At 40.6% G+C, this 26,686-nt stretch overlaps 1 protein-coding gene across 1 annotated transcript; it reads right to left on the bottom strand.

Annotated features, from left to right (window-relative positions):
- Positions 1 to 3,872: 3,872 nt before the first annotated feature.
- Positions 3,873 to 10,261, bottom strand: LOC134615311 (mesotocin-neurophysin MT). The gene is made up of 3 exons (XM_063459805.1): positions 10,098 to 10,261; positions 5,678 to 5,882; positions 3,873 to 4,043 (listed from the first exon to the last, which is right to left on the bottom strand). Exons 1-3 carry the CDS (start codon positions 10,218 to 10,220, stop codon positions 3,994 to 3,996), a joined length of 378 nt encoding a protein of 125 aa, XP_063315875.1. The 5' UTR covers positions 10,221 to 10,261; the 3' UTR covers positions 3,873 to 3,993.
- Positions 10,262 to 26,686: the final 16,425 nt, after the last annotated feature.

Below are 26,686 nucleotides of genomic sequence, written 5' to 3'. Positions count from 1 at the left end.
GCCATCATACATATAGACTATCCACCCGGCACCTCTACATCCGTGCTGGCTGAAAAGCTAGTCTGTAGAGAGAGACATGCATTAGAAAGGAGGGTTGAATAGCAGGTGCTTAAAAGAAAGCTTCCATTCATAAACACTAGTTCTGTTGATTGCTAGAGTGAGTCAGAAACAAAGGTAGGGTCACTGGAAATGTTGAGCAAGACATTTGATTTGGAGAGATGGGCTTATACCGTCATAAAAAACACATTTGAAAGATATCAATAAAGCAGATATTCTGAAGAAGTTTATAGGTGGAAGATGTGTAGTTGGACAGACAGGAACAGATGATTTAGAGCACGGGTGCAAAACCTTCAGGCCTCCAGATGTTGTGGACTACATATCACTTGATGCTTTGCCAGCATTATGGTAGATGTAGTACAAAACATCTGCAAGTTAGAATGCACATCAGCTTGCAAAATTTGCCACAAAAGGATACTCAGTGGCCAGTATGCAGACAGATCCCAAAACCCAACTCATTAGACATACCTGTGTTTCATTGGTCTTTGAGAAGCTCCAGGTGTGAGTGGTACTTGTATTGATGGAAATGCTTGTCTCCATGTCACCAATAAAGGGGATGCCAGCAGTAAAACTGACATCTGCTCCAACTTCTACTGTAAAACCATGTTCCTGGGTAAAGCTGCTAGTCTCTGTCATGGTTTTGGAGAATCTAAGAAGATTTGTGAAGAAAGTTGCAGAAAGGTGGTTATGGACTAGAATTTTTTACAAGATTCACCACTGAGCTTGTAGAGTATACAGCTTACACTGAGTTCAGTATATCCTCAACATCCAATAACAAGTTTGGAGTGACATTACAAACAGCATCCAGATGTAGAGCAACACAGGATATTAAAACATGTCAGTGAAACTTGATTGGAGCTACGGAGTATGTTGACATCACGAGCTGGTCTTTATCTTTCATAGAAATTATTGGGGAATAAAAATCTTTGGACTGTATACAGTATCCCTTATCTTGCATGATAAAAGGGGGCAAAGTTTACACAGCGTCTAAAATTTTAGTATAAATGCAAAAATGTTTTTCTTTCATACAGTAGGTGTAACAAAAGTAGATAAATAAAAATGGTCAAATACTTTGGTGTAGCAAGCCTTTCAATCTCTGAACTGGTAATGTATTGCTAGCAGTTTAATGGGAGAGCTCACTTGTTCACTTGTTCCACCGTCCATGGTTGTAGCAAAAATATGACCAACTGAAACTCCCTTTACTGTCTTAAAAGAGGGGGCAGCTAACATTTTCAGCACATTAAATTTAAGTGAATACAATTGGTCCATTGCAGAGAATATGTTCCGCTACACTCTGGTTATGAATCCTGGAGTATAAAAGAAGCTAAGTGAGACTATATTTTGTTTTTCAAAGTAAATGATAGAAAAAAGCAAAAACAGGGATTAAGCAAGATAGAAATAAGTAGACTTTTGTGAAAATTTGTTGTAGGTTCAGATCAATCAATCAGTGTGAGATATGTATGCGTGTGCCTCATTATTGTATATCTGTTAAAATCATAACAATAAAATAGAGGTGTAAGGGTATCTTGAGTTGGGACCTTAGGCACACCCTCCTGGACATCTGCAGATGTTCTGTGACCTCCCTCATGGTTCTTTCAGGTTCTAAAGCAGTGTGAACGCCAGTGGCAGTGACTTTGCCCCCTTTTTATCACAAAGGCGTGCTTGCCGACATCATGACACCGATGACGTCTTGCAATGTCAGCGTCGGCATTTCCACACGTTTGGAGTGTGTGGCTAGTTAATTAAAGAGCCACACTATATAGCTGGCTGGGGCTTGTTTCTTGTTGTCTATTTTGGCTTCCAATAGTGCCTTATATACTATATTGTCTATCTGGTTTTGAACTCAGCTTCTATTGACTATTCTCATTTTGTTCCTCGCTATTCCTCGCTATTCCTGATCTCTGGTTTCCCTGACTTTGGCTTTTCCTGACTTTTCCTTGTTTGTGTTATGTTAAGCCCTCCAACTCCAATGTCTGATATATGATTACTTATATTTATCTCACATTACACTGTGCGTGTTGGATCTCACTAATCCTGACAAGAAGGATTTACATTCCTAATAGACTGAACATTCCTCGGTAAAGCAGTAGTGGAATGCGTGAAAATTGAATTTAAGACAGGCTAGATTGAATAACCTCAAGGTATACCAGAAACGGTCACACCAGACCAGTTTGAGGACTATGTTAATCCAAATTTCAAAGTCCATTGATTTTATTTGCACTAATCAGTATAGCACTTGATAGAACACATACAGGGTTTTTACTAAAGTGAAAATTCAAAGTGAAATTAATCTAATCAACTATGCATTCAGTTTGACTACTCCGGCCTTAAATTTGAAGCTCACTTTGAATTCTCACTTTGGTAATAAACCTGACAGACTGCCCAAGTCGACTCTGCTTTCAACCCCACAATGTTATTTCAGAAAAAATCATGCAGGCAGCCAGAGGGACACAAGTAATTCCAGAAGAAATAGGTCCTCCTTTACCAGACAAGCAAAGTTCTCCTCAAAAAATGCCAAAACCCCAGACAGTGGCAGTGCCACTTTAAAGAAGTGCAATAGGACAGCGAAATTATTCATATTTTGGTAGTGCCAACATACACAACACCCTCTGTTCCTGTGCGTCCAACTCGCCTTGTTGCAAATACTTGTCTGTTAGGTCACCCATTGTACAGCGATGTGGGATTTGTTGGTGCTTTAGAAATGATAATACTCTAAGTACTTATTTTTGTCTCTCAATGGTCATCTTCTTATAATAATCTTAATACAGTGACATATAGTGGTCCTTGTGAGGGAAGAGAACTGTACAGGAATAAAAAGATTAAAGGGTTACTTGAAGCACCATGACCACTTCAGTGACTTAAAGTGGTCATTGTGCCTGTAGTCTGTATGTGCAGCATTTCCGTTTAAAACACTCCACACTCTGAGTTTGACCCTTTTGCTGTAACTCCACCTCGGGCAGTGTCATTGGGGCATCATTAACCAGCCCAGAACAAGAGTTCCGGGCTAGCTTATGTCAAATCTGTGCAAAATTTCATGCCAATAAAAGGCAACTGAATGGCTTGCGTCTTCTGCAGCTCTACAAAAACAGCACAGAAAGGGGCTTCGGAGCCTTGTGGGGAGCCAGGTAAGAGTTACTGTGCCTATGCCTGATTAAAGCTCCTATTTTATATAATGAAACACATTATCTGTAATTAGTTCATGGCATTAAGATGAAAGTGGGTAATTTTGTTGTATTATTCCATAATAGTCTCATTTTTTGTTATGTCAGTGTTTAGTGTTACATGTATACGTACAGTTATTTAAAAAAAAACTGATTCAAATATGAATAGCTCATTATTTAGCTTTAATTAGGGTAAAGAACATATTGATGTGTTTAATACAGATGAAATATAGAAACACAGTATGTGACGGCAGATAAGAACCATTCGGCCCATCTAGTCTGCCCAATTTTCTAAATACTTTCATTAGTCCCTGGCCTTATCTTATAGTTAGGATAGCCTTATGCCTATCCCACGCATGCTTGAACTGCTTTACTGTGTTGACCTCTACCACTTCATCTGGAAGGCTATTCCATGCATCCACTACCCTCTCAGTAAAGTAATACTTCCTGATATGACTCTTTCAATTTCTCCTATTGGATGGTTGTATTGATCACAGAGACCTAGAAGTCCTATGTATAAAATGCACTTAAATCTTATATTGTTGTACCTTTCTGATAGTTACATTGTACCTTATATTAGTTCAATATATATGCCACACTCACTGTTCAATCAACAGAATATTAGACAAAAAACGATTCAGCCAGTTATTTTTTTTAAAGATAATTTATTTTGCATACAGTACAGTTATACATAGCGTGTATGTCCAATCCGATGTGATATTTTTCCTTCTTTAAACGGTGTGTATTGGTATGACTCGTCTTCTAAATGCCTTATCTAGGAAAATACAGAATCCTGCTCACATGCTGGGTCCATTGTACAACTCTCTAAAAAAACAGGAATGAAACACATTTATTGATGAGTATTTTAGTGACACTTTCATAGGACAGTCTTAGTATACAACGAACAGAGCAGTAAATAATAAACAGGGCTCAAATCTATTGACGATGATTGGGTGGTCATGTATTGCGAAATTCTGCACATCTCAGTTTTTTTTTTCTTATAGGCTCATATTGAGCTTTTTGTTATTATATAGGGATCAAAGCAAAAATACTTGTTTTGAAAAATTTGGGGATTCTTACTCCGAAGGTCTGGTACATATTTTGAATGCTCACTAGAGACCGGAGAATTAAATTGTGTGGACCTAATTAGTGGCCAATGAAAAGAACATGTGGAATCTCTGAGAAGTATCTGCAAAATTCACAGTCACCCAAAGACAACATATTCTTATCAAAATCAAATTTCAGAGAAGCGCATCCTATATACTGTAGACATTGCTTACGGTTACATCCTCCAGGCCAAAGACTTTCTGAATATGATGAGAGTTTTATCTGAATGGTAGATGAAGGAAGTCAAACCTTGGTAGCACTTTGGAAACTGCAACATTTTGCAACATTGACCAGCCACTAGAGAAGCTTCCTTGGCACAGACCGAGTAAAACTAGGTCACATGACATGGAAGCCCCATAGGAAAGCATTAACTCAATGCCTAGCTATGGGGAATTTTGAATGCGTATGTGGCACTCACCACGTGGCACAGGACCCCTATGCTCTATGACATTGAGGCTAGGAGAAAGGGTATAGAGGTCTGTTATTGGTTGCTGTGTAGTTAATTAACTGAGGTAGAATGTTTAAACTGATGGATGGATCACTAGGATTCTTCGTGCCTCCCCGACCCCCACCAAGCAGCCCTAGGTAAGTCTTAGTCAGGCACACAACACTAGTTTAGTCTCTCAACTTTCAACTGTGGGAAAACGAAAACAGCTTTGCAATATTTTGCCCACATGTGCAATCACTCTCTCTCTTTCTGTGTTTTCTCTTTATTCTATTTCATTTTTTGCAATTCACAATTCTGGTCACCACCTTTCATAATTTTGTAAATAAACCTTGTGGACTTGCATTAGGACATCCTTTTAAACACAATCAGGGTAATTCACTAAAGTGATCATTTAAGTTGAATTCAACTGTGGGAAAACGAAAACAGCTTTGCAATATTTTGCCCACATGTGCAATCACTCTCTCTCTTTCTGTGTTTTCTCTTTATTCTATTTCATTTTTTGCAATTCACAATTCTGGTCACCACCTTTCATAATTTTGTAAATAAACCTTGTGGACTTGCATTAGGACATCCTTTTAAACACAATCAGGGTAATTCACTAAAGTGATCATTTAAGTTGAATTCAAAGCAAATTTTAAATTTAAGAATTAGGAATTTAGCGTTCTTTAAGTCAGCTATACTTTCAGGTCAGCTACTCTGGGCTTAATTTTGAAAATCGCTTCGAATTCTCACATTAAGAAAGAACACTGAATGTAAGCTGTTTGGCTGTTCAGACTCCATGCAGTTTTGACTACAACCTGTCTTGTTTCTAGAGTACAGATCTGATAGTACACCATAGCCTCCCTGCGCAATATGTAGTAAGTTAGTTCATATTCAGCCTCATACACCATAGAGCTGTTCTTACCATGGTTACAGCATATACCAGAGGCTGCACAGTTCCCTCCGTTATTCCCACATGGCTTTCTGCCAGACTCGCATGGAGAGGGCAGGTAGTTTTCTTCTTGACATCTTAAAGTCTCTGAAGTTCCAAAGTAACAACCCAACTCTTCTCCACAGCAGATGTTGGGCCCAAAGCAATGACCTTTATTTCTTGGTCCACAAGGGATACACTACGTAATATGGAGTAAAAAAAATGTTACTGCAAACAAAAGCAGATTGGAATCAAAAGGCAAAGACAGATGAAGAATAGATGGCTGGTAGGAGTAGGGATATCTAGACTGGATAGACACGAACAAGATGGCCTGAATGGACTGGGGTACATAAGCTGGACACACGGGTATGACATGAATGTCTTATAGAAGTTCACTACACATTGTAAAAATGTTAGCACATCAGATCTACAAGTATTAAGAAGATCATAAACCAGTTTACAGCAAGTCAAGTCTGTAAAGTCAAGCAGGCTTCGGAAGGAGATGATTATTCATTAAAGTGGTAGCAAATCTGTAAACAGGCTGTCAATAAGTATGTGCTCAAATCAAAAGATATAGCCTAACACCCCTCCCTTCGAGAAAGCAGTACTTTACTAAAGGGCCTCAAAGGTACCGCAGAAACATAAATTGTATTCGGTTTTTCGCAATCCAAAATATTGCTGTACTGAATGTATTATTAAATGTTCTATTAAAAGGGACATTATAGGCACTAGTCACTCAGACAGCCACTAGAAGGACTTCCTGAACACTTTGCATTGCGAAGCCAAATGCTCCCCATGGAGATGCATTTAAAGGAGATGCTGATGGGTGCAGCATGTCAATTGCTGCGCATGTGGATAAGCCCCTCAATCCTTCCTTATGGCCCCTTAATCTAAATAGTTAGTGTTAGGAGTACAAGATTGTATTCCTAACTCTAGAGAGTTACTTTAATAAAACCCTGCTCTAGAGCCCAAGTTTAGTAAAACACAGTAAATCAATATTTACAAGCAAAATGCAAAGCTAAACAGCAATAAAACGTAGTACCTCATTCTAAGCCCCATAGCAACATTGCATCTTTGAAAGGTTATGATGAAGCCCCTGGGTAACCCGGCTGGTTGCCTCCACTATTAATAACCAGACCCATTTTCCTTTCCTTCCCAGGGTCCTCCCCCTCCCAGGGGTGTTATTTGAGCCGGAACCCTAGCCCCATTGTTCCCTGTTCCCACCATTTCATGTCCCCTCCCTTGGTCCTCCCCCTCTCAGGGGCTTGTGCGTGTCACAGGAACTCCAGTCCCTTTGTCCCCAGTTCCCACCACCCAAATACAGGGTTTCCCACTTCCCATGGCAGGGGGGTCTTCTACCCAGGATTCTCTGTACCTGGGAGTCCCAGCAGGGGAAAGATTACTGCCTCCTGGGCTTCCAGGCACAGAAAGCCCACCAAACCGCCATCGTTCCCCACAGAGTGTCCTCACCAATCTCAGGGACCCTCAGAACGGTAACCGGCATGAACAGCCTCTGTTCGCAGGGTCCCTGGGTGAAACCAAGCAAATAAAGTAGTTCCACTGATCCTACATGGTGAGTGGAACTGTGGCTGAGGAATAAACTACTAATATCATAAGATTCTGTCGAACAGTGATTTATAAAATAAGATCAGACGTCACAGACGAGAATGAGAGGATTCTGATTGGTCAGCCCTTTCCTGGTGAGGAAAGAGTTTGTTTATCATTGGCATCTGCTTATTGAGTGCAACAATGTTAGAAACTTCAAAGGTAATTTTTGGATTTTGTAATAAAAAGGCAAGTCATGTTTAATGTACTGAAAAAAAGTACAAGGCTTAATTCTTAAGAATTGTACAGCCTAGTACAGTCTGGGAGCAAATAGTTCTTCAAATTATCATTCACTTGGAAATAGCAAATACATGATAATTTGCGATTACTGGTTTGGGTTAGTTTGAAAAAACTGATTTCTTCATCCGAACCAATGCTACAGAACCAGTGGAATCAACCATATTCTGAAAACATTTGGATTTAGTAAATATGAGCATTGCCAATGTGGTTGGTTGGAATTCAGTCGGAATATAGAACAGGTAGACCACACAGGGCAATGACTGATGATGTGACCGCACTGTGCAGGCAGTAAAGCAGGAACGGTCGGATTCTACCTCAGTATGATCAAATGGGTATGATTATGGCAGAAGGATCTAGTGTCCTATGAAACTAGGGTCCAGATTGTTATGTATTTCTACATATACTTCATAGTGAAAAAAACAAACAAAAAAACGCCATATCTTTTCATTACATGCTACAAGGATTCTTATAATATTTTTTTTTCTAGTGACAGTTGTCCTTTAAGGTGCTAGACTCCAATCCAACAAGACTGAGTTTGTGCATATTCTATATATCTAGTGATCACAGAAAATATTGTTAAATTCAGAAAAAAATATTTTCTGTAATATATTTTGTTATAAAAGTGGGGGGAAAAAACAGTAGATATATAAAATTCAATTATATGTACTTATATCCAAAAAATGTTATGTGTAAATTATTTTCTGTCACTACAAATATTTAAATACACTTTTTTTGCAAATAACTAATTGGGAAAGTTTTCTAAAAGTATTGAATATTTTTGAAAGCTTATTAAACAGAGGCATTTAACAAAAAACATGCTAACACACACTCATCAAGTGTTTCCTCTCCTAACAAATTATGACAGACATAACTGGTGGTTATTATTTCTCAAAAGGTGAACAGTCCATATATGCACGAAGTTATTTTTTCTTTTCTTTTTTTTTACTTTTGCATACTTTTTATACATTTACATATGTTCAGATTAATTATAACTTTTCATTTACTCCTTATTAAGATGAGAAAGTATTCAGCCGATGGGTCCTATCTTACAATATATATATATATGCTTTTGTAAAGTATTATATAATATAAATATATTTACCAATGTAATACTTTTTATTTCGTAAGGTTTTACTACATTTTATGTGTTTACTGTATCCAATAAGTGTATATATATTTTTTCTGAAATTCTTGCTCTTTACGTTCTTTGCTATCTTAACTGTGCTGGCTGTAAAATGCGTCTACAAGCCATATGGAATGATGCTACTGATTTTACCAACCAGGAGAAAGTGCTCTTTCTCTTTTCGTTCCTGACCGTTTTTATTTACCAACAGCTATGTGATCAAAATGTTCTCTGAGAAAGCTCTAAAGGACAGGTACTCAAGGAAATAGCTTCCCCATACACTGTCAGAGCAGGGGAACTTTTTTTGTGGAGTATAAAAAACAAAAATGCAAAGTTAGGGTTTTACTCCCTTTTCTTCAATGCTTGGTGAAACAAAATCCATATGGGAACATCTACACTGCAATAGATCATCTGGAGAATAATATACCAACTCAGCTACAGTTGTAGCATAGCTAGTTAAGCTGACATTTTGCAATTCAGATTTGCATTCTGCATTTAACCCCCTGTGTGCTATATTAATGCCTTGCGCACACTGAAGAACTCAAAGGGTTATTGTATGAGCCCATTAATGTTAAAAGAACTGGGCTGGAGAATTTATTTTTTTAATTTGGTGTTTTTCATCTAAATTTTTCATTTTACAATTTCCAACAATAATTACAATGATTCATTTTATAAAGCAATGTTTACACGCTGTTGTTGCATTTTAAGAGCTGGATAATTTGTCAAATGCTCCCTGATGTTTGGATTCAATACTTCAGTTTTGTAGACACAGTACATCAGTGCAAAATCTATTTCAGACAGTGAGAACCTAAGGCTGCGTTTTAGAACTTTGCTTATAGGTTTGTGTAAAGCACAGAGAATCTTAAACTATCAAAGGTCAAAATTGTCATTGCAAAACAGGTGCTATTGCTTAGAGATATTGTGATGGTTTCCATAGCGATCGCTCCTTATTTAGCACTTTGCTCCAGATTATCTGTTTTGCATTGATAAATATGGCCTTTGACATGATACATGTAACCATTTGAATGCTGCAGGAATCCACAGTGTGTTGCAATGTAATGTGTTAAATGCTACCAAAGGACTCAAACAGTTAAGGAGGTCTTCCTGAGATACACGAGGGAAAATAATTTGTGCATTACATGTTTAACCCTTTTTGTAAGTGAAATGGCAATGATTAGTAGTTTTCTTCTTCTTTTGCACCAAAATGTTTATTTTTAACTCTTTGAAAAGAGATACATTTCCAAAGTCTATATAACCCACGTTTTAAATTGGTAAAGGATTTATACGATTAAACACACACCCACCATATTATCACATTTTAAGAATAAATAATCTCCTGCATTTCTCATTTTGGACCACCCCGCACTTCTGTCTCCTAACTGTCCCCCTACTCAGATAAACCCAAATTATTCACAATTCGGGAGACAGATTAGATGTTAGACTTACCTTCCTGATATCCATTATATCCATCACAGATCTCTTGCCTCCGATGGGACAGTTTTGGATGTAGCATGCAGAAGAGAGAGCCAAAAGGCAGAAGAAACATGCAGCCAATGTTCTGTAGGACATGGTCACAGGGCTGTAGACTTGTGTCGATCAAGATGATGGAATGTTTCTTAATGTTATGCTTTCACCTGGGATTTGTAGCAGTATATATACCCCCAGGGCTCATCATTTATCAACCACCCCCATTCTTCAATAACATCACTTATTTCCTAGTGAGAAAAATATATTTATTCTGACACCAAATTCCTGACTAATTAACCCAAGGTTGAAGATGTGAGGTCACCAATGAACAAATCATTTTGCTGAAAGATTTCACAAGCGTGTAAAGAAATAATGTGTTGTAAAAGTAAGGAATCTGTTTAATTGTGTGATTCTTCAAGGTCAGCAGAGGGCTGGTTTGTTATTATGAATGGTCATAACCTTCTTATTTCCCCAACATAAAATAGTTTCACTTAACGCTGATATACAGATGGAATTTAATAAAGCTACTTTATTTGGAAATGAAATATTCATGTTCCTAAATATCATATTGCATTTATCCCAGCACATGGTTCCTTAATATCTTCTTCTACATTAGTCATTCATATCTTAGAACTCACTGATCAGAAACTAACTTACCCATTAATTATTCTATAAAATTAGGTGGCTGTCAATCAATATTATGTTGCACAGTGAACCCTTCGAAGCAGATCAACGGTATATACCATTGTATAGCAGAGTAAAGTGCGGTGCATGTGAGTTTAACTTTTTATATCAAATTTGATACTAAAGTATAGAACATATTGTCTAGTATGAATGTGGTACAGGTCCTCTATGCTGAGCATTTGGTTTAAGAAGTTGGCAGTGGCTCCTGGCGGGCGAGAGGAACAAAGGGCACTAGCGGCGGTTATACAGCCTAAAGACACCCCAAGGTGTGCTACCCATGTTGGGAGCGCACTGAGGTCTCAGGGGATACCCTTTGGGAGCCTTTCAGGGCATACTGAGCGACAAGCAATCCGAGGCCTGCAGGAGCGGGAGCCGGAGAGAGGCGGCTGCTCTATCCGACACCGCATACACCAGCAACCACAGCTAAACTGCTAAAACCCCCCCCCCCCCTGGACCGGAGGGGGTCATCCCGGTCCCCGCAAGACAAGCGGACGAAAGCTGACAGCAAACGAGCTGAACTAGAGAGAGAAATGGAAAAAGCGATGGACAGTCGGAGCGCGTCCAAGATGGCCGCCCGACAGCAGCCTCAGAGAAAGACCACGTGGAGCGGTCAGAAGCCTAACTCCTTAGAGGCCCTCGACCGACTCTGCTCGGCGTTCTACGAAATGGTGAGCAGTCAAGGTATACCCCACCGTCAAGCGGCCCAGACTGTAGCCTCGTGGATCCGCCCGAAGACCCGCCGGAGCTATTATGATGTCCCGCAGCAGATATTTCAGGCGGGCGTCCGACGGAGCAAACACGGACAAACACGCAGGCGGGTAGCAGACCGCGCCAACCCGGGCACGAATACCCACACAAGCGGTGAGGAAAAAAACAGACAACCCCAAGGACCCAGCAATGTGCCGAGATGCAACACCTCTGCAAAGCTAGCCACTATGCTGCAACCCAAGAACGCCAGCCTATGGAGGTCACCACCTTTCCAAGTCCGACGCCGCACACGGCAAGAGCGAGGAGGGGAGGCAGAACCCGATACCATGCTTCCTCATCAGACCTGGACTCTGAGTGGCATTGGTTAAATGTCATGTGTAGACTCAAACTAAACCAAGGGCAACCGAGGTTTCAGCCAGCTTTACCTTGCTAACGTATTATAACTTAGATTGCATACATTTTTCCTTTCTTTTTTTTCTTTTTTTCTTTTATTTCTTTTTTTTAATTTTTTTTATTTCCTCTGATCAGAACGCCTCAAATATGTAATCATCTGTAACGGGTGTACGCATGCCTGCTGTATACTTACGCTCCCCTTCATACTGCTTGATCTATTCTTATAGTACACAGAGCTACATAGTTCTATAGCCTAGCATGTTTACTGTAGTTACTCCTGATGCATATACACTATTTTTGTTTAATCTTTTTTTCTGTTTTTATATGCACTGTGCTTTACATATGTACACTTAATCCTCCTCATGTATAGACAGTATCGCTGATGGCCAGCATATATTGTTCTGAGAAGTTTGCCTCGCATGATTATACCTTTGTATTACTCAGCATACGACCGCACATACTAATTGATAGGTTACTTTATTGCGATAAATGTTTAATCTCTTGAAAGGGGAAAAAGAAAAAGAAAGGCTACTGCTCATGTATAGCTCAGGCAGTGGCACAGCGAGCCTACTCACTGTACCGAGCGACACCTAGCCGGATGACCCTTGTTGTTTTTTGTTGTTTTTAAATCTAATCACTCTTAAAGAAAATCGCCTAGACCTAGCATAATTACACATTGTGCATCCCAGCATAGCATCTCACCTCACTTTACTCATACACTCCACAGATATGCACTCAGATGCCTGAACACAATAGCGACACAAAGTTTAATGTTAACTAAGCTTGCCTCCTACCATGTTCATACTCAACTACCTTTAAACACAACATTTGTGCTAGATATTGCATGTACCTCTCTGTTAAACTGTCTACTATGCATTGGAGGAATGCCGTTGGGGTACCTCACAACCGATTGTTAAAAGCTTATGCACAACAAAAATAAAGAATTAAAAAAAAAAAAAAAAGAAGTTGGCAGTAAGGTATCCTGATGTCATCATCGTTGGAAGACAGACCCTAGGACATAGTCAACAGTCCAGTCCTGGTCTGCAACAGGCCATCTGTCAAGGACATGAGAACATGGGACTAGACAAAGGTAAGAAGTGGAACATAGGATATGGTTCCAATGTAGCAGCACAATAAAAGTCACAAGGATCCCTAAAAGTTTAAACTGGAAGTATCCTAGAGAAAGAAAAATTGAAAAAAGAAATCATGGAAACTAAGAAACAGGATACAGGGAAATACATGGACGCTGCTGATCCAACACTTAGAAAGAAGGGAAACACAAACCATAAGATAGCAATAACAAATTAAACACAGAACCGACACAAAAGGATACGGAAGCTCATTGCTTTTATGAAAGGATGTTTATGCCAAAACCAGAACCCACCAAGAATGTAAAACTTTGACATGAGTTGATGCGCTTAAGAAACACAGACACACTGAAGTGTAAACTTTTGAGAATTCATAGTTGATATTTGAAAACATAGTAGACTTGGATGTTTTCAATTATTCTATTTGACTTCAAATTGAAAATTCTGTTCAAATAATGAACAATGACCACCTTAATGAATAATTCCATGGGTATTCATCCAGCTTTTGACGACTAGTAGCTTCTTTTAGGATGTGTACTGAAAAGGGGAGATTTGCTAAATTGTGATTAGTTATATTGTCACTGATTGACCGGTTATTGGCAAAATGTCAATTTATAAAACAAAATTATAACCTGTAGTATAAATGTGAGAATCATTTTATTGCTCACTTGTCACCTACTTTATCACCTTAGGTAATGAGTATCTGCATAAATATTGGAACAGCTATTTTAACAGCAAGTAAAAAGGTCTACTTGTTGGTGACTGAAATGCCTAATTTATTGATTATCTTCATGTTGTGTTGTTTTCATAAACTTTTAATCCTTTATGCCGTAGAACTGGGTTGTCATCATCTTAATCAATCATGTTGAAGTGGATCAATGATAGATGTTTTAATCAATGGTTTCTATAGCATATTATTAGCCACTTGAGTATAATTAATCAACAGAACTCCAATTTAAAACATAGAAATCGACAGCCAACCTTTTCAAAGCAATATCAATAAATAGTATTCAAATCTAAATCTTGCTATCTATGTCCCTGTTTGTCTGTCTGCTCAAAGCCTGTATCTATCATTCCAACATTGAGTCCCACCTATTATCAAACATATATTAAATTAAACAAGGTTTCTTTAGTTCTCAAAAAAAAAAGCCTATGTAAAACTAATTGATATTGACAAATGTTTATTTATAAAAAGGAAATATAAAAAATAAACTGCTAACTTTGAAAATGAATGCCAAACGACAATGCCTGCACAGGTCGAAGGCACGTTGACCCGTTGTTCTTACACATTAACTTGTATAAGTAAGCATAACCTTGGGTTTTTCTATTATTATTATTTATTTATTTTTACATTCTATTGTGTTCCTTCATGAAATATATAAAAGCTGATAAAATTCATGGTGGATTGAATATTCTGTGACATCTGTTACAAAACTAAGGTAGAGAAAAAAATACAGTTTTGTTCAATAACTACCACTATTCTGTCAATTTATAAAATAAAGAAATCCCTTCAGTCATCAGCTGTCACTGTTAAAGTAAAATTCTGAGAATTGAAGAGGAAAACAGTAAAAGAACTGTATCGTGTAGATCAAGGATCCCACCCCAAGTTGCAATTATTTGGCCACCGAAAACAGTTCTGCACTGTCCCCCTAAGGCCCCCCGAACCTAGTAGTCCTCAACATCATAACTGTGCCTCATACCTTGACGACCTTACTAATTTGATTGCTTTTTATTTTACCAATTCCAAGACACCACAACTTTCTTCCCAGGCACAATGCAGTTCATATGCAGATTAAACATTTCAACAACTTTCCTCTCTTGTGATCCTGTGGAGAGAAAAGAAGACTTTGAAAACACAAGTAGAAGAAATCACAATTGTATTGTCAGAATACCCAAGTCCATTAAATGTTCTGATATTTCTAGTTGGCATCCTTGTGGCTGACCCAAACCCTTGCCCTTCCAGAAGCATTACTCCCAGTCCCAAAGCTTGTCAAACTGTACATTCTTTGATTCCACAGCCTAATAACAATCTCAAAGATGGTGAGGAGTCATACTCTTAATCCTTTGCCATTTCAGAAGATATTATCTTTTTTAAAGTTTGCTCAGAAAATTACTCCAAAACACAACAGGTTCCCTTGGCAGCGCCCAGTAAAATTGAGCATTTCCCACTAGGAGCACATACCCTTCTTTGAGGATTTAGTGGTGGCTGAAGCTTTCTTGCGATGCTCGCTACTCCACACAATTCTCCTTCCTCTTGGAAAGTGAGCTCCTGCAGTTCCATTGCTTAGGCTTTCACAAAATGGAGGGACTACTCAGAAGAAAATAACTGTTATCAACCCTTTGTCTTCAGTGTTGAGAAGTGTTAGCACAATTTTAGAGAGAGATGTTTTTGTTCTGTTCTCCAGTTATTTAAGCCACTATGAACATATTTGGAGTTTACATTTTTACTTTCCTTTTGTTTTTGTTTGTTTTTTTTTAAATATTTTTGACATTTTCCAAGAAGAACTCCAGTTCAACATGCTCATTGTCTGCCTCCCTGGACTCTCTTTGGGAGGCGCATGATGAAATATGCACTTTCAGGAGCCAAGAAAGATTTACGAACCCTGTGACCCGCTTTTGGTTTTCTCTCTTTTTCAGAAGGCGCCCCTTATTGTTTGGACTCGATTTGGAGTGCCTTTCAAAAGTTAATGTGTGTGTTTTATTTAACTTTGCTTCTAATTAGAAAAATTACAAGAGACATTAGTCTCCTAACGTCTTACCATGCTACCTGTATACTTTTTACTATTTATGGTTTTAGAGGAATGGTTGCTCTCGGGATGCATATTCCCATATGTATTTAGTGTATTACATTCCTGTGACATACACAGGGCTGGCGCTTCCCTTAGGTCACCTAGATGGTTGCCTAGGGCGCCAGACCCATGGACCACCGCACACAAACCATTTGAGATTAATTTGACTGGGTCACTCTAGTGGTCCTTTAAATTGTGGGAGAGTATTATGCATGTATATTACTATATGTGTATTATATTAATATTTATATGTACTGTGTACACACACACACACACATATATATCTATATATATATATAAAAGCAAAATATAATTTATACACAAAGATTACTATAACAGCCATGCCTTAATATCCAAGGATAAAACAGATGTACTGTTTCTCTCAAGGGGTGACCAGTCATTGGCTTAAAGTGTCAGCGTATGCTCCCAGATTATTACTGACAGCCTAGCTAAACCATCTTTATACTGGTGCTGTTAAGGTGTTTGGAGTGTTCCTATGATAAAACTTTGAACTATTATTCAACAGGGTTATTTACCAAAGTGTGAATTCCTCAGAATTCAAAATTCATTTCCAGTCGATTTCTAATTTAAGGCCAAAATAACCAAATTGAAAAAATAAATATCTCCAATTCAGCCATGTTTGCTGTTTAGCTTTTTTTTGTTTTTTTTTTTACCTAAATACGAAATTTACTTTGAATTCCTGGCAATTCTTTGTGATGTCATGACACAGACAGATCACATGGGTTGGGTATTTTGATGTCTCATCATGGGTGGAGCGAAGGGGGCAGAAAAATATTTTTTGCCTAGGGCGGCAATAATCCTTGCACCGGACCTGGACAAACACCATCCTTCCTTTATCTGATGACAGATAACCACTAAGTCAACCTAGGACTAACATGAAACTATCTTCACCCTAGTTTTTTGGAATGTATAGGTAGTAAACTCTCCTGTTTAGAGGGGAAAAAAATTGTAACCCACTACAGGAAACACATTGGTCCAACTCCTCTCACACTCTTAAAGAACCCTGGATAGAGGCATGGGCACTCGCAGAAATTTTTCCAAGGGGTGGAGGGGGGGGGGCATAATTGTAATGACACCCATGCTCTGCCCCTTTTTGATAATGTCATGAAGTGGAAGGGCATAGTCATTATCACATAAAGCGCAGGCATGTAAAAGTTTGAGAAACCTGATGCAAAGGTTTAATAGAAGAATAAAGTTGACAGTTTCTGATTTGATACACACACTGACACACATACAGACACACAGATAGAAACATTGGCATACATACAGATACAGACACAGACACACATAGAAATATACCGATACAAACACTGCCACACATGCAGATGCACAGATACACAGATTAAAACAGTGACACAAATGCAGATGCAGACATAGATACAAACACTAACACACATCTAGATACACAGATACACACTGATATACATGCAGATACACAGAAACACATATACAAATACTGCCGCAGATGCACAAACATACAGATACACACACACTGCCATACATGCAGATACACAGACACACAGTTACAAACACGCAGAAAGATACAAACACTGATGTTAAATTTGTTTTGTTCCTTTTTTTTTTTTAACATGCATGACAATTTTCTTTGTACAATAAATTTTACTACTCAGGGGAAGACACATTTTGCATCTCCCCCTATCCCCAAATAAATGCATCTTCACCTGTGTGTCTCTTAACCCTCCTTTTGAATTTCTTACCCCTTCTGTGTTTCTTATCTCATCTCAAAATTGTGCACCCACACTCCCCCTTCACCCTGTCCCTCTGGTTGTAAGGCTAATCATCATATATCAAGACTGTAGTATTTGTTAAAGGGACACTATAGTCACCTGAACAACTTTAGCTTAATGAAGCAGTTTTGGTGTATAGAACATGCCCCTGCAGCCTCACTGCTCAATCCTCTGCCATTAAGGAGTTAAATCCCTTTGTTTATGAACCCTAGTCACACCTCCCTGCATGTGACTTGCACAGCCGTCCATAAACACTTCCTGTAAAGAGAGCCCTATTTGGGCTTTCTTTGTTGCAAGTTCTGATTAATTAAGATTTTCTTATCCCCTGCTATGTTAATAGCTTGCTAGACCCTGCAAGAGCATTCTGTATGTGATTAAAGTTCAATTCAGAGATTGAGATACAATTATTTAAGGTAAATTACATCTGTTTGAAAGTGAAACCAGTTTTTTTTTTTCATGCAGGCTTTGTCAATCATAGCCAGGGGAGGTGTGGCTAGGGCTGCATAAACAGAAACAAAGTGATTTAACTCCTAAATGACAGTGAATTGAGCAGTGAAATTGCAGGGGAATGATCTATACACTAAAACTGCTTTATTTAGCTAAAGTAATTTAGGTGACTATAGTGTTCCTTTAATAAAGAGCATTACATTTTTTATGAATAAACACTTCTTTAAAAAATAATAACTAAGGACCAAACTTCTGGAATAAAAGGGAATAATGACATGTCACACATGTCATGTGTCCTTAAGGGGTTAAGCATATTTTGTGTGTTTGAATGTATGTATGTATGTGTGTAGGGTTTGTTATTTGGATGTCGCTATATATGCTTGAATGTACTGATGCTATTTGAAAGCAGTGGTGTATTTGTGTTCAGTGTTTGTGTTTAAATGTGTTTTAATAAGTTGGCATTTGCTGGGATGTGTGCACATACACTGCCCCTCACATACACACTGGAACACACAGATACACACACTGACACATACACTGTCGAACAAACACAAATACACACTGACTCATACACACACTAACACACAGATACATAATCAGACACTAACGCATACACACACAGATACACACTGACTCATACGCACATACATAAATAAGGAAGTCAAGATTGAACTTATTTAAGATAGTAGTGAATTTTGCACAGAATGGAACAGGAAATATCTAAATGTAAGCAAGCCTGAGCCTTAATATCTCTATAAGAGGTAAAGCAAATGGGGTAACAGTCAAACTTGATGGATTTTAGTCTTTTCTCAAACTACACCACTATGTAAGTATGCCTGTGTCACACATGCTAGGGCAGTATCCCTTCAAGGCAGTAACATACTTCATTCTGGTGTCAATTTTAATGCTGCGTGCTATACAGACATTAACACTAACAAACGGTCACGTCATTCTGGCATCATTATGGTTCACAATGAAAGGCTTGTATGGATCTTCTTGACAGGTCGTGTCTTCCCTGCATCTTTATTGACGTGACTTGAAAAATCCAAACAGACCCTACGGTTGCATCGTTATGGCATTAAAGTTAACGTTGAAGCTTGCTCTTTGTTTCTCACATAACTTTGTAGTACAGGGAATAATACAAACCAATATCAAGTTACCTTTAGGTATGCAATTAATTTCATTCCAAATCGAATGTCATCCGAATTTGGCAATTTGGATGCATTCAAATTTCCCAAACAAACAAATGGATTCAAAATGAATCAAAACGAAGTATTTTGGATACATGCAATTTGATAAAGATAGCACATTAAGGAGTTAATATCTACTAAACAAATGAAAGCAAAATTAAGAAAATGACTTTTCTGAGGTTTGATCTTTCACCAGTTTAGCATAATAGTCCCTAATTTGGTACTTTGTAACTTTGGGACTGCCACCCTCATTCATTCCTCACAGGAAAATATTTGTTTTTTTCCAATGACTCGAAATTTGAATATTAACTAATTAAAATAAAACAAAACAACATTTTAACCCATGCACATTCCTAATGCCAGTAGCCAGGTTCCCTGTTGAGGTTCTCCTTGACCAAATAGAGCATTCCTTGCTGATTCTGGTTCTGACCAGTGAATACTGATCTCTGTACTCTTGACCTTTGACTTTGATATCTTGTTTATCATGTTTTCTCCAACACTTGACCTTGGCTTATACTCTGACTTTTGTTAATGGTAGGCCTGGCCACCCTAAGAACCAGTAATGCAGGCATTCCTGCTGTCTTTTCTTATCTGGGTTTGGATTTTGTGTGTCAGGGTCCTCATCTGTCTTGACAACTTGAGAGGATTGGTGGTGGAGGACAGATGAAAAGCATAGATATCTTGTTGTGAAGTGAGAAAGTAAAGGGGTAGACAGAAAACAGTGGAGTTTGAATGGAAGAGGGATAAAGTTCTAGAATATTTTAGAAGAGGCAGGTTAATTTCATGTTCCAGGATAAGAATGTTAGTTATTTTGGAGAGCAGAATATAGCAGGCACCATAGTTTTAGTGTAGATGAAAGTAGGAATTTATAAGGGTTAGTCATAGAGCTATGGCTGGACAGGCTACGGATGAGAGAAAGATCATATTGGTAAATAATTATTGCTAATCAAGGTAGCCAAGGTTCTTGAAATGTTGAAATATTGTGGGTTTCTTCATTTGTACAGAAAGTACTTTAGAGCATATATGATCAAGAATCAATCAGCTATTAGAGTAGGTAAATTAATTAATTGAGTGCAGCCAAAAAAAGAAGGTCACAGAATGGAGACAGGATGTATTATAACTGTTAGGAGACATTGAAATCATCAAGGGTGAGAGAACGAGTGCTGGAAGAAAGTTCCAAGTTGCATTTGAGGGAGATACTGATACATACCTGCAGATTAAGCTATTCTTTTGGCTCTGTGACTTTGTATGACATTAAGGTATCATTATTAGAATAATTACCTATATTTTAATTGAAAGCCAGTTAGTGGTGTAATATCAATCATGTACTGACCTACGTACCTTTTCTAATGCTAAGATGTCAGGTGTGACCTGGGAATGATCTGTTAACTGCTAGATTGGTCAACTTGTATTACTTGTGTCTCATGACTTACAGTGACATGTCCACCATATTTAGAATGAGGAAGATGTTTGTGAATGCCATGTTAAATACTATAGCATATAATAAATATTAATGCATATGTCCATAGGATAATTAGGTCTAGCCCAAGGTTGGCATATTTTAGGGTGCCAAGAATCTGATCAGATAGCTGCTTTTCAAGGCAGCTGTTTAATTCACCTGACATGGCACTCCTTGTTACTTTCACAACATGGTCTCAGTACTTCCATAGCATTATCTTAAAGTAACACTATAGGCACCCAGACCCCTTCCACTCATTGAAGTGATCTGGGTGCAGTGTCGTTGGTCCCTTAACCCTGAGCAGGTAATTATTGCAGTTTATAAGAAACTGCAATACATACCTGCTAGGGTACCCTTCACCTCTAGTGTCTGACAGCCACTAGAGGGACTTCCAGGCTGTTAGGTGACTATTGGTCACTTAACTGATGCTGAACGTCCTCACGCTATGCATGGGGATGTCCATCATCACCCAAAACCCCATAGGAGAGCATTGAATCAGGAAGACATTAGGTCTTCCCTGCTGACTGACATCGGTGGGGAGGAGACGAGGCGGACCCAAGCAAGTATAGATGGACATTGATGCTGGACTCAGGTAAGTGACAGAAGGTTTTTTTTTTTTAACCTTTTCTGCATCACGAGGAGGGGACTTGACAGAGGGGACAAAATGAGTTTGTTTTCTCTTTAATGAGCTGGGCAACAATGAGTTAATTAACCTCCCAGCACCAAGTCACAGTGGGCAACATGCATAGTTACGATAACCCTTGACATGCTACCTTGTAGTGAAACATTTGGATTATGGGTATAACCCAAGATGCAGTATGTATATGAACAAATTAAAAAGGGACAGAGGAAAGTAAATGGGATAATAGATAGAGAGATCAAAACAAGCCACGGTCAAAGAGAAACCAGAAATCAGGTACTATAGAAAGAAAGCCAAGTCAGGGAAGTCCGAAGTGAGAATAGTCAGGTATAGCCGAGTCAAATAACCAAAAATAACAAGAGAGTACTTTTAACACTCGATTGGGACACTAAAGGACCACAACAGGGCACAAGAGGCTAAGAGACACATATGTTGGGGGCATATTTACAATAAGTAAATCACCAAAACATAACGAGGCATCAAATTAAATGCAATTTTGTGTCTTTAGCGTCATGATGATGGTACATGGTGCTGCATCATAAAAAAAAGGTGGTGACACAGCAGTAGCCGGACTAGAGAAGATGGCTTGCCACTGAATGGGGACGCCACATGATCGACAGACCATCAGGGTAAGTGTCGGCCTGTTTACAGTTGCAGGCAGAGAGTGCTGGTGTTTGAACCAATCCCCTGACTGTCAATGGTCAATCACAGAAGAAGGTCAATGAAGGGGTCTGTACATTGCAGTGCATAGCTCTTCTGCTAGCTCTACATACCATGGACCACAGAATTGTGAATCCATATATTTTTATTGACTGTTTGTATTAGTGTATGCATATTTGTGTGCCCTTTTTGTTTGTGTGTCTTACAATGTATACATACAGGCATGTTAGGGAGGGTGGCTATGTATGCATGTGTTATGTGACTAAATATATATATATATATGTCTGTATCAGCAAAACAGGGTTATTCACTGAAGTCAGAACTTTGTTCATGCTATTTAACAATGTCAGAATTTTGCAATTCAGGCTCTGAATCAGATTTCAGCCGGAGGTTTAAAACCTCCTGTAACGGATCACCTGGCACCCCGACTTGGTACCTCCGTTAATGGATGCTCCTAGCGCTTCCTGAGGACTCCAAGCACTCTGGCAGACACCATAATCACCGAATCCGAGAAACCTTTAAATTCTCCCAAGCGTATGAATGCTGTAGACCATTGAATAGGAACCATACGAATAGGCTTGTACTCCTAGCAGTCAACTGGAACAGCATACAATAAATCCTTCCCCCAATAATGAGACGACACATCACTTTGAGGGTAAAACAGGAACTCTGGACTGTCTCATCCAGCCTGGCTTTTATTACAATAATACACATATAATATTACAGGCAGTACACTAGCATATGTATCACAGTCTTAAAGGGACAGTAGTCCCAAAAGTCCCAATATGTCCATAGATGCTGTTAAAAGGGCCAGTAGCAGCAATATACAGTACAATATGCCCCAAATAACCCAGGGGCCATAGTCAGCAGGTAGGAGGCTAGCAAACAGGCTTCTCCAGGGCCCAGTGGCGAGGTTGGTTTCGCCACATTTCTCCCCTTTTCCAAACAGACTAACAGGGTACCTGACCTCTTGCCGGTCAGTGCCCTTGTTAGTCCAGCAGCCCACCCACAAAACAGAAACAGCAGTACAGCCCACCCACAATAAATGGTTACTACACCTGAGTAAGAGAAAAACTTGTCCAGGTCCAGGTGCCTCACCAGGGCTGTGTGGGGGACTGGTAGGCTGTTTTGGTGGGTTGCTGAGTGGGCAGAGCCCAGCGGTACTCTGCCCTGGTGCCAGCACTACCCCGGGAGTAGTCTGGTTGGAGCCTTGCTGGAGACCGACTGCCTCCCCTTTAGCTGCGCAGCTCTGCTGCTGGAGACCGACTGTCTCCCCTTGAGTTACACAGCTCTGCTGCTGGAGACCGACTGTCTCCCCTTTAGTTACACAGCTCTGCTGCTGGAGACAGACTGTCTCCCCTTTGGCTAAACAGCCCTGTTGTGGGGGGGCAGGACCGACCGTCCCTACCCCCTGTGCTGGAAGTGCAGAGACCACGGTCCCATCTGCACAGGTGTGGGGCTTACAGTCTCCCCCTGGTACATTAAGCTGTCGCTGGGGAGAGGTGGTAACCAGCTCCTCTCCCATTAGAACACTCTGCCCATCGATGATCCGTCGCTGGGGAGAGGTGGTAACAATCTCCTCTCCCATGCCTACTTTCAGTCTTTGTGGAGGGAGACCGACTGTCTCTCCTCCCAATTCAGTGTCCTGCTGCTGGGGAATAGAGACTGGGCTCTCTATTCCCAAACAATCATGCTGCTGCTGGGGGGTAGGACCAACTACCTCTGCCCCCTGTAACTCAGCCTTCCGCTGGGGAGGGAGGACGCTGCTCTCCTCTCCCTGCACTTCACACTGCCTTCCCGGCATATCACTCTGCTGCTGGGGGGAAGGACCAACTACCTCTGCCCCCTGTAACTCAGCCTGCCGCTGGGGAATGGAGACTGGGCTCCCAATTCCCTGTGATTCACACTGCCGCTGGGGAATGGAGACTGGGCTCCCAATTCCCAACAAATCACACTGCCGCTGGTGAGGGAGGACGGCCCCTTCAGCTCCCTGTAACTTGGGCGCAGAGACCACGGTCCCATCTGCGCTGGTGAGGGGTTTTCTGTCTCCCCTTGGTGGGTTAGGTTGTCGGTGGGGAGAGGGGGTATCAGGCGCCTCTCCCTGCACTGTAGACTGCTGCTGGGGATCAGGGCTGACCCTCTGTACTCCCTGTAGGCAGGGCGCAGAGACCACAGTCCCATCTGCGCTGGTGAGGGGCTTACTGTCTCCACTTTGTGAGCTGTGCTGCCGCTGGGGAGAGGTAATAACAGGCTCCTCTCCCTGAACCGTAGACTGCCGCTGGGGATCTGGGCCAACTGCCCAGCATCCCTGTAGGGCCGGTAGAGAGATCTCGGTCCCATCTTCACCTGCCCTCTGTGGGTCTCTCCAGGACCAGTCTATGAGGTCCCCAACTTCTGCAGCTGGTAGTGAAGCAGGGGGTACCTCAGCCACCTTTTCCCAGCTGTAGGCTAGCAGGTCTGGGTCTGCCACCCAGTTTTCCCGGTCTGTGTCCCTGCTCTGCGGCTGGCAGGAATTTAATAGTTCTACATAGTCCATCTCCAGCTCTCGTTCCATGGCAGCGAAACGGCGGAGGTCTTGTCCCAGTCCAATAGATCTCGGGCCCTGTATCCTCTCACCTCGGTAATGAAAGATAGCCCAGTATCGTGACTCTGCTGGACTGCCGAAGTCGACATCCTCCACTAAGGCTTTCCACAACAGGCCAGGGCTCGTGTAGTTCTCCCCCTCTGGCTGGATGCCCTCTGCCCTCCACGTCTCTGGCTGGACAGTGCACCACCACAGTGCCCGGTATGAGGTGTCCAAGCTCAGTTCCCTTTCCACGAGGTACTCGAGTTGTCTTACCCGCTGCCCCCCAGGTTGGTCTCCCAGAAGCGGCATCCGCCAGGCCATTTGTTCCTCCAACCGGTATGCGACACCAGGAAGGCGCTGCTGCCGTCGATACTGGACTTCCTCCAGGGCATCGTACCATAATTCTATCCGGGCATTATCTCTCCATTCTAATTCACTCTCTTCCTCAGGTGTGTGTGTTGCCCAGGGGTCTACGAACCCCATTTTCCCAAATCTTTATGTAAACAGGGACGCTGTATGCACACCAGCGTCGCCCTCAATTGTAAATACAAACGCACTGTGTCTCCGAGCTGCTTTACCTCGCACTAGGACGCCATCCCACCGCTGCCACCAATGTAACGGATCACCTGGCACCCCGACTTGGTACCTCCGTTAATGGATGCTCCTAGCGCTTCCTGAGGACTCCAAGCACTCTGGCAGACACCATAATCACCGAATCCGAGAAACCTTTAAATTCTCCCAAGCGTATGAATGCTGTAGACCATTGAATAGGAACCATACGAATAGGCTTGTACTCCTAGCAGTCAACTGGAACAGCATACAATAAATCCTTCCCCCAATAATGAGACGACACATCACTTTGAGGGTAAAACAGGAACTCTGGACTGTCTCATCCAGCCTGGCTTTTATTACAATAATACACATACAGGCCACACCCAGGGGGAGGCATAAAATAACCAATCACATACATGGTTCAGCCCACACATCCCCTCCCCTCAGATAACATTAAACCCAATTATCCGGTACACTTTTTCAGCCAAGTTCTGGATGTACCCCAAAACCCGGGGGTACACCTTTAAATCCAGCATCGCTGGATAGCCCTTATTCAGGGGGACAACATATCCAAAATTCAAGTAATTCGGATGAATGGTTCGGGAGATATGGGGTTCCAAAGATTTGACCGACCGCATGGGTAAAGTATCCGAAAACAGTTCCATGCATTTTGGCCCTGCGGTCGGTCACAAACAAGGGAATGAAAACAGGCGAATTGCCTGTGTTATAGAGCCTGGAGAGGGTTTGAATGAATTCCCTTGTTTATGGGGCTCTTTCTACCGAACGGCGGGTCATTCGGTAGTTTCCATACGAATTTCTGGAAGTATGGAGGTCTCAGCGGTGTTTGCCTAGTCAAGTGTCCGATTTTAGTTCCAGACACTCGACGGCAAAACACCGCTGTTCGGTAGTTTAAGATGGCCGCCGCCACGTGTTTGTTTCCCGAATGGCGGCCACCCAGAGGACAAAGAATACATTACACTGATTGCCAATTACCCGTTTGCAACATTGTTGCAAACTGTAATTGGAGGCACACTTATTCCTGGGTGGTCTGGAATACACATATAATATTACAGGCAGTACACTAGCATATGTATCACAGTCTTAAAGGGACAGTAGTCCCAAAAGTCCCAATATGTCCATAGATGCTGTTAAAAGGGCCAGTAGCAGCAATATACAGTACAATATGCCCCAAATAACCCAGGGGCCATAGTCAGCAGGTAGGAGGCTAGCAAACAGGCTTCTCCAGGGCCCAGTGGCGAGGTTGGTTTCGCCACACCTCCCTTATAGTAATATTGGGTTTGGTCTTTTTTATATATTATTATTATTATTTTATGTTACTTTATTAATGTGGGGGCTGGCTAGAAACTCAGCTAAGTAGATATGGTCCATGGATACTGATGAAAGAGTATTGGTAATAAATTCTAGATCAACGGTGGGTTACGTGGCAATAGAATACTAGGCATTGGAACCCATTATAGAGTCCTGGGAGAGATTGTCTTCACATTAAGAATTACTCAGGATGTGAGAGATCCCTCCATAATTTCCAAACATTGAACAAAGGCAAACACAAGACTTATTGAGTCCTTCTTTAAGTATAAAAAAGATCAGTACAATTTCCAGTCA

This window comes from Pelobates fuscus, chromosome 6, assembly GCF_036172605.1.
Source record: "Pelobates fuscus isolate aPelFus1 chromosome 6, aPelFus1.pri, whole genome shotgun sequence".
Taxonomy (NCBI): domain Eukaryota; kingdom Metazoa; phylum Chordata; class Amphibia; order Anura; family Pelobatidae; genus Pelobates; species Pelobates fuscus.
The sequence above is the reverse complement of the archived record's forward strand: the minus strand, read 5'-3'. Positions and strand labels throughout refer to the sequence as shown.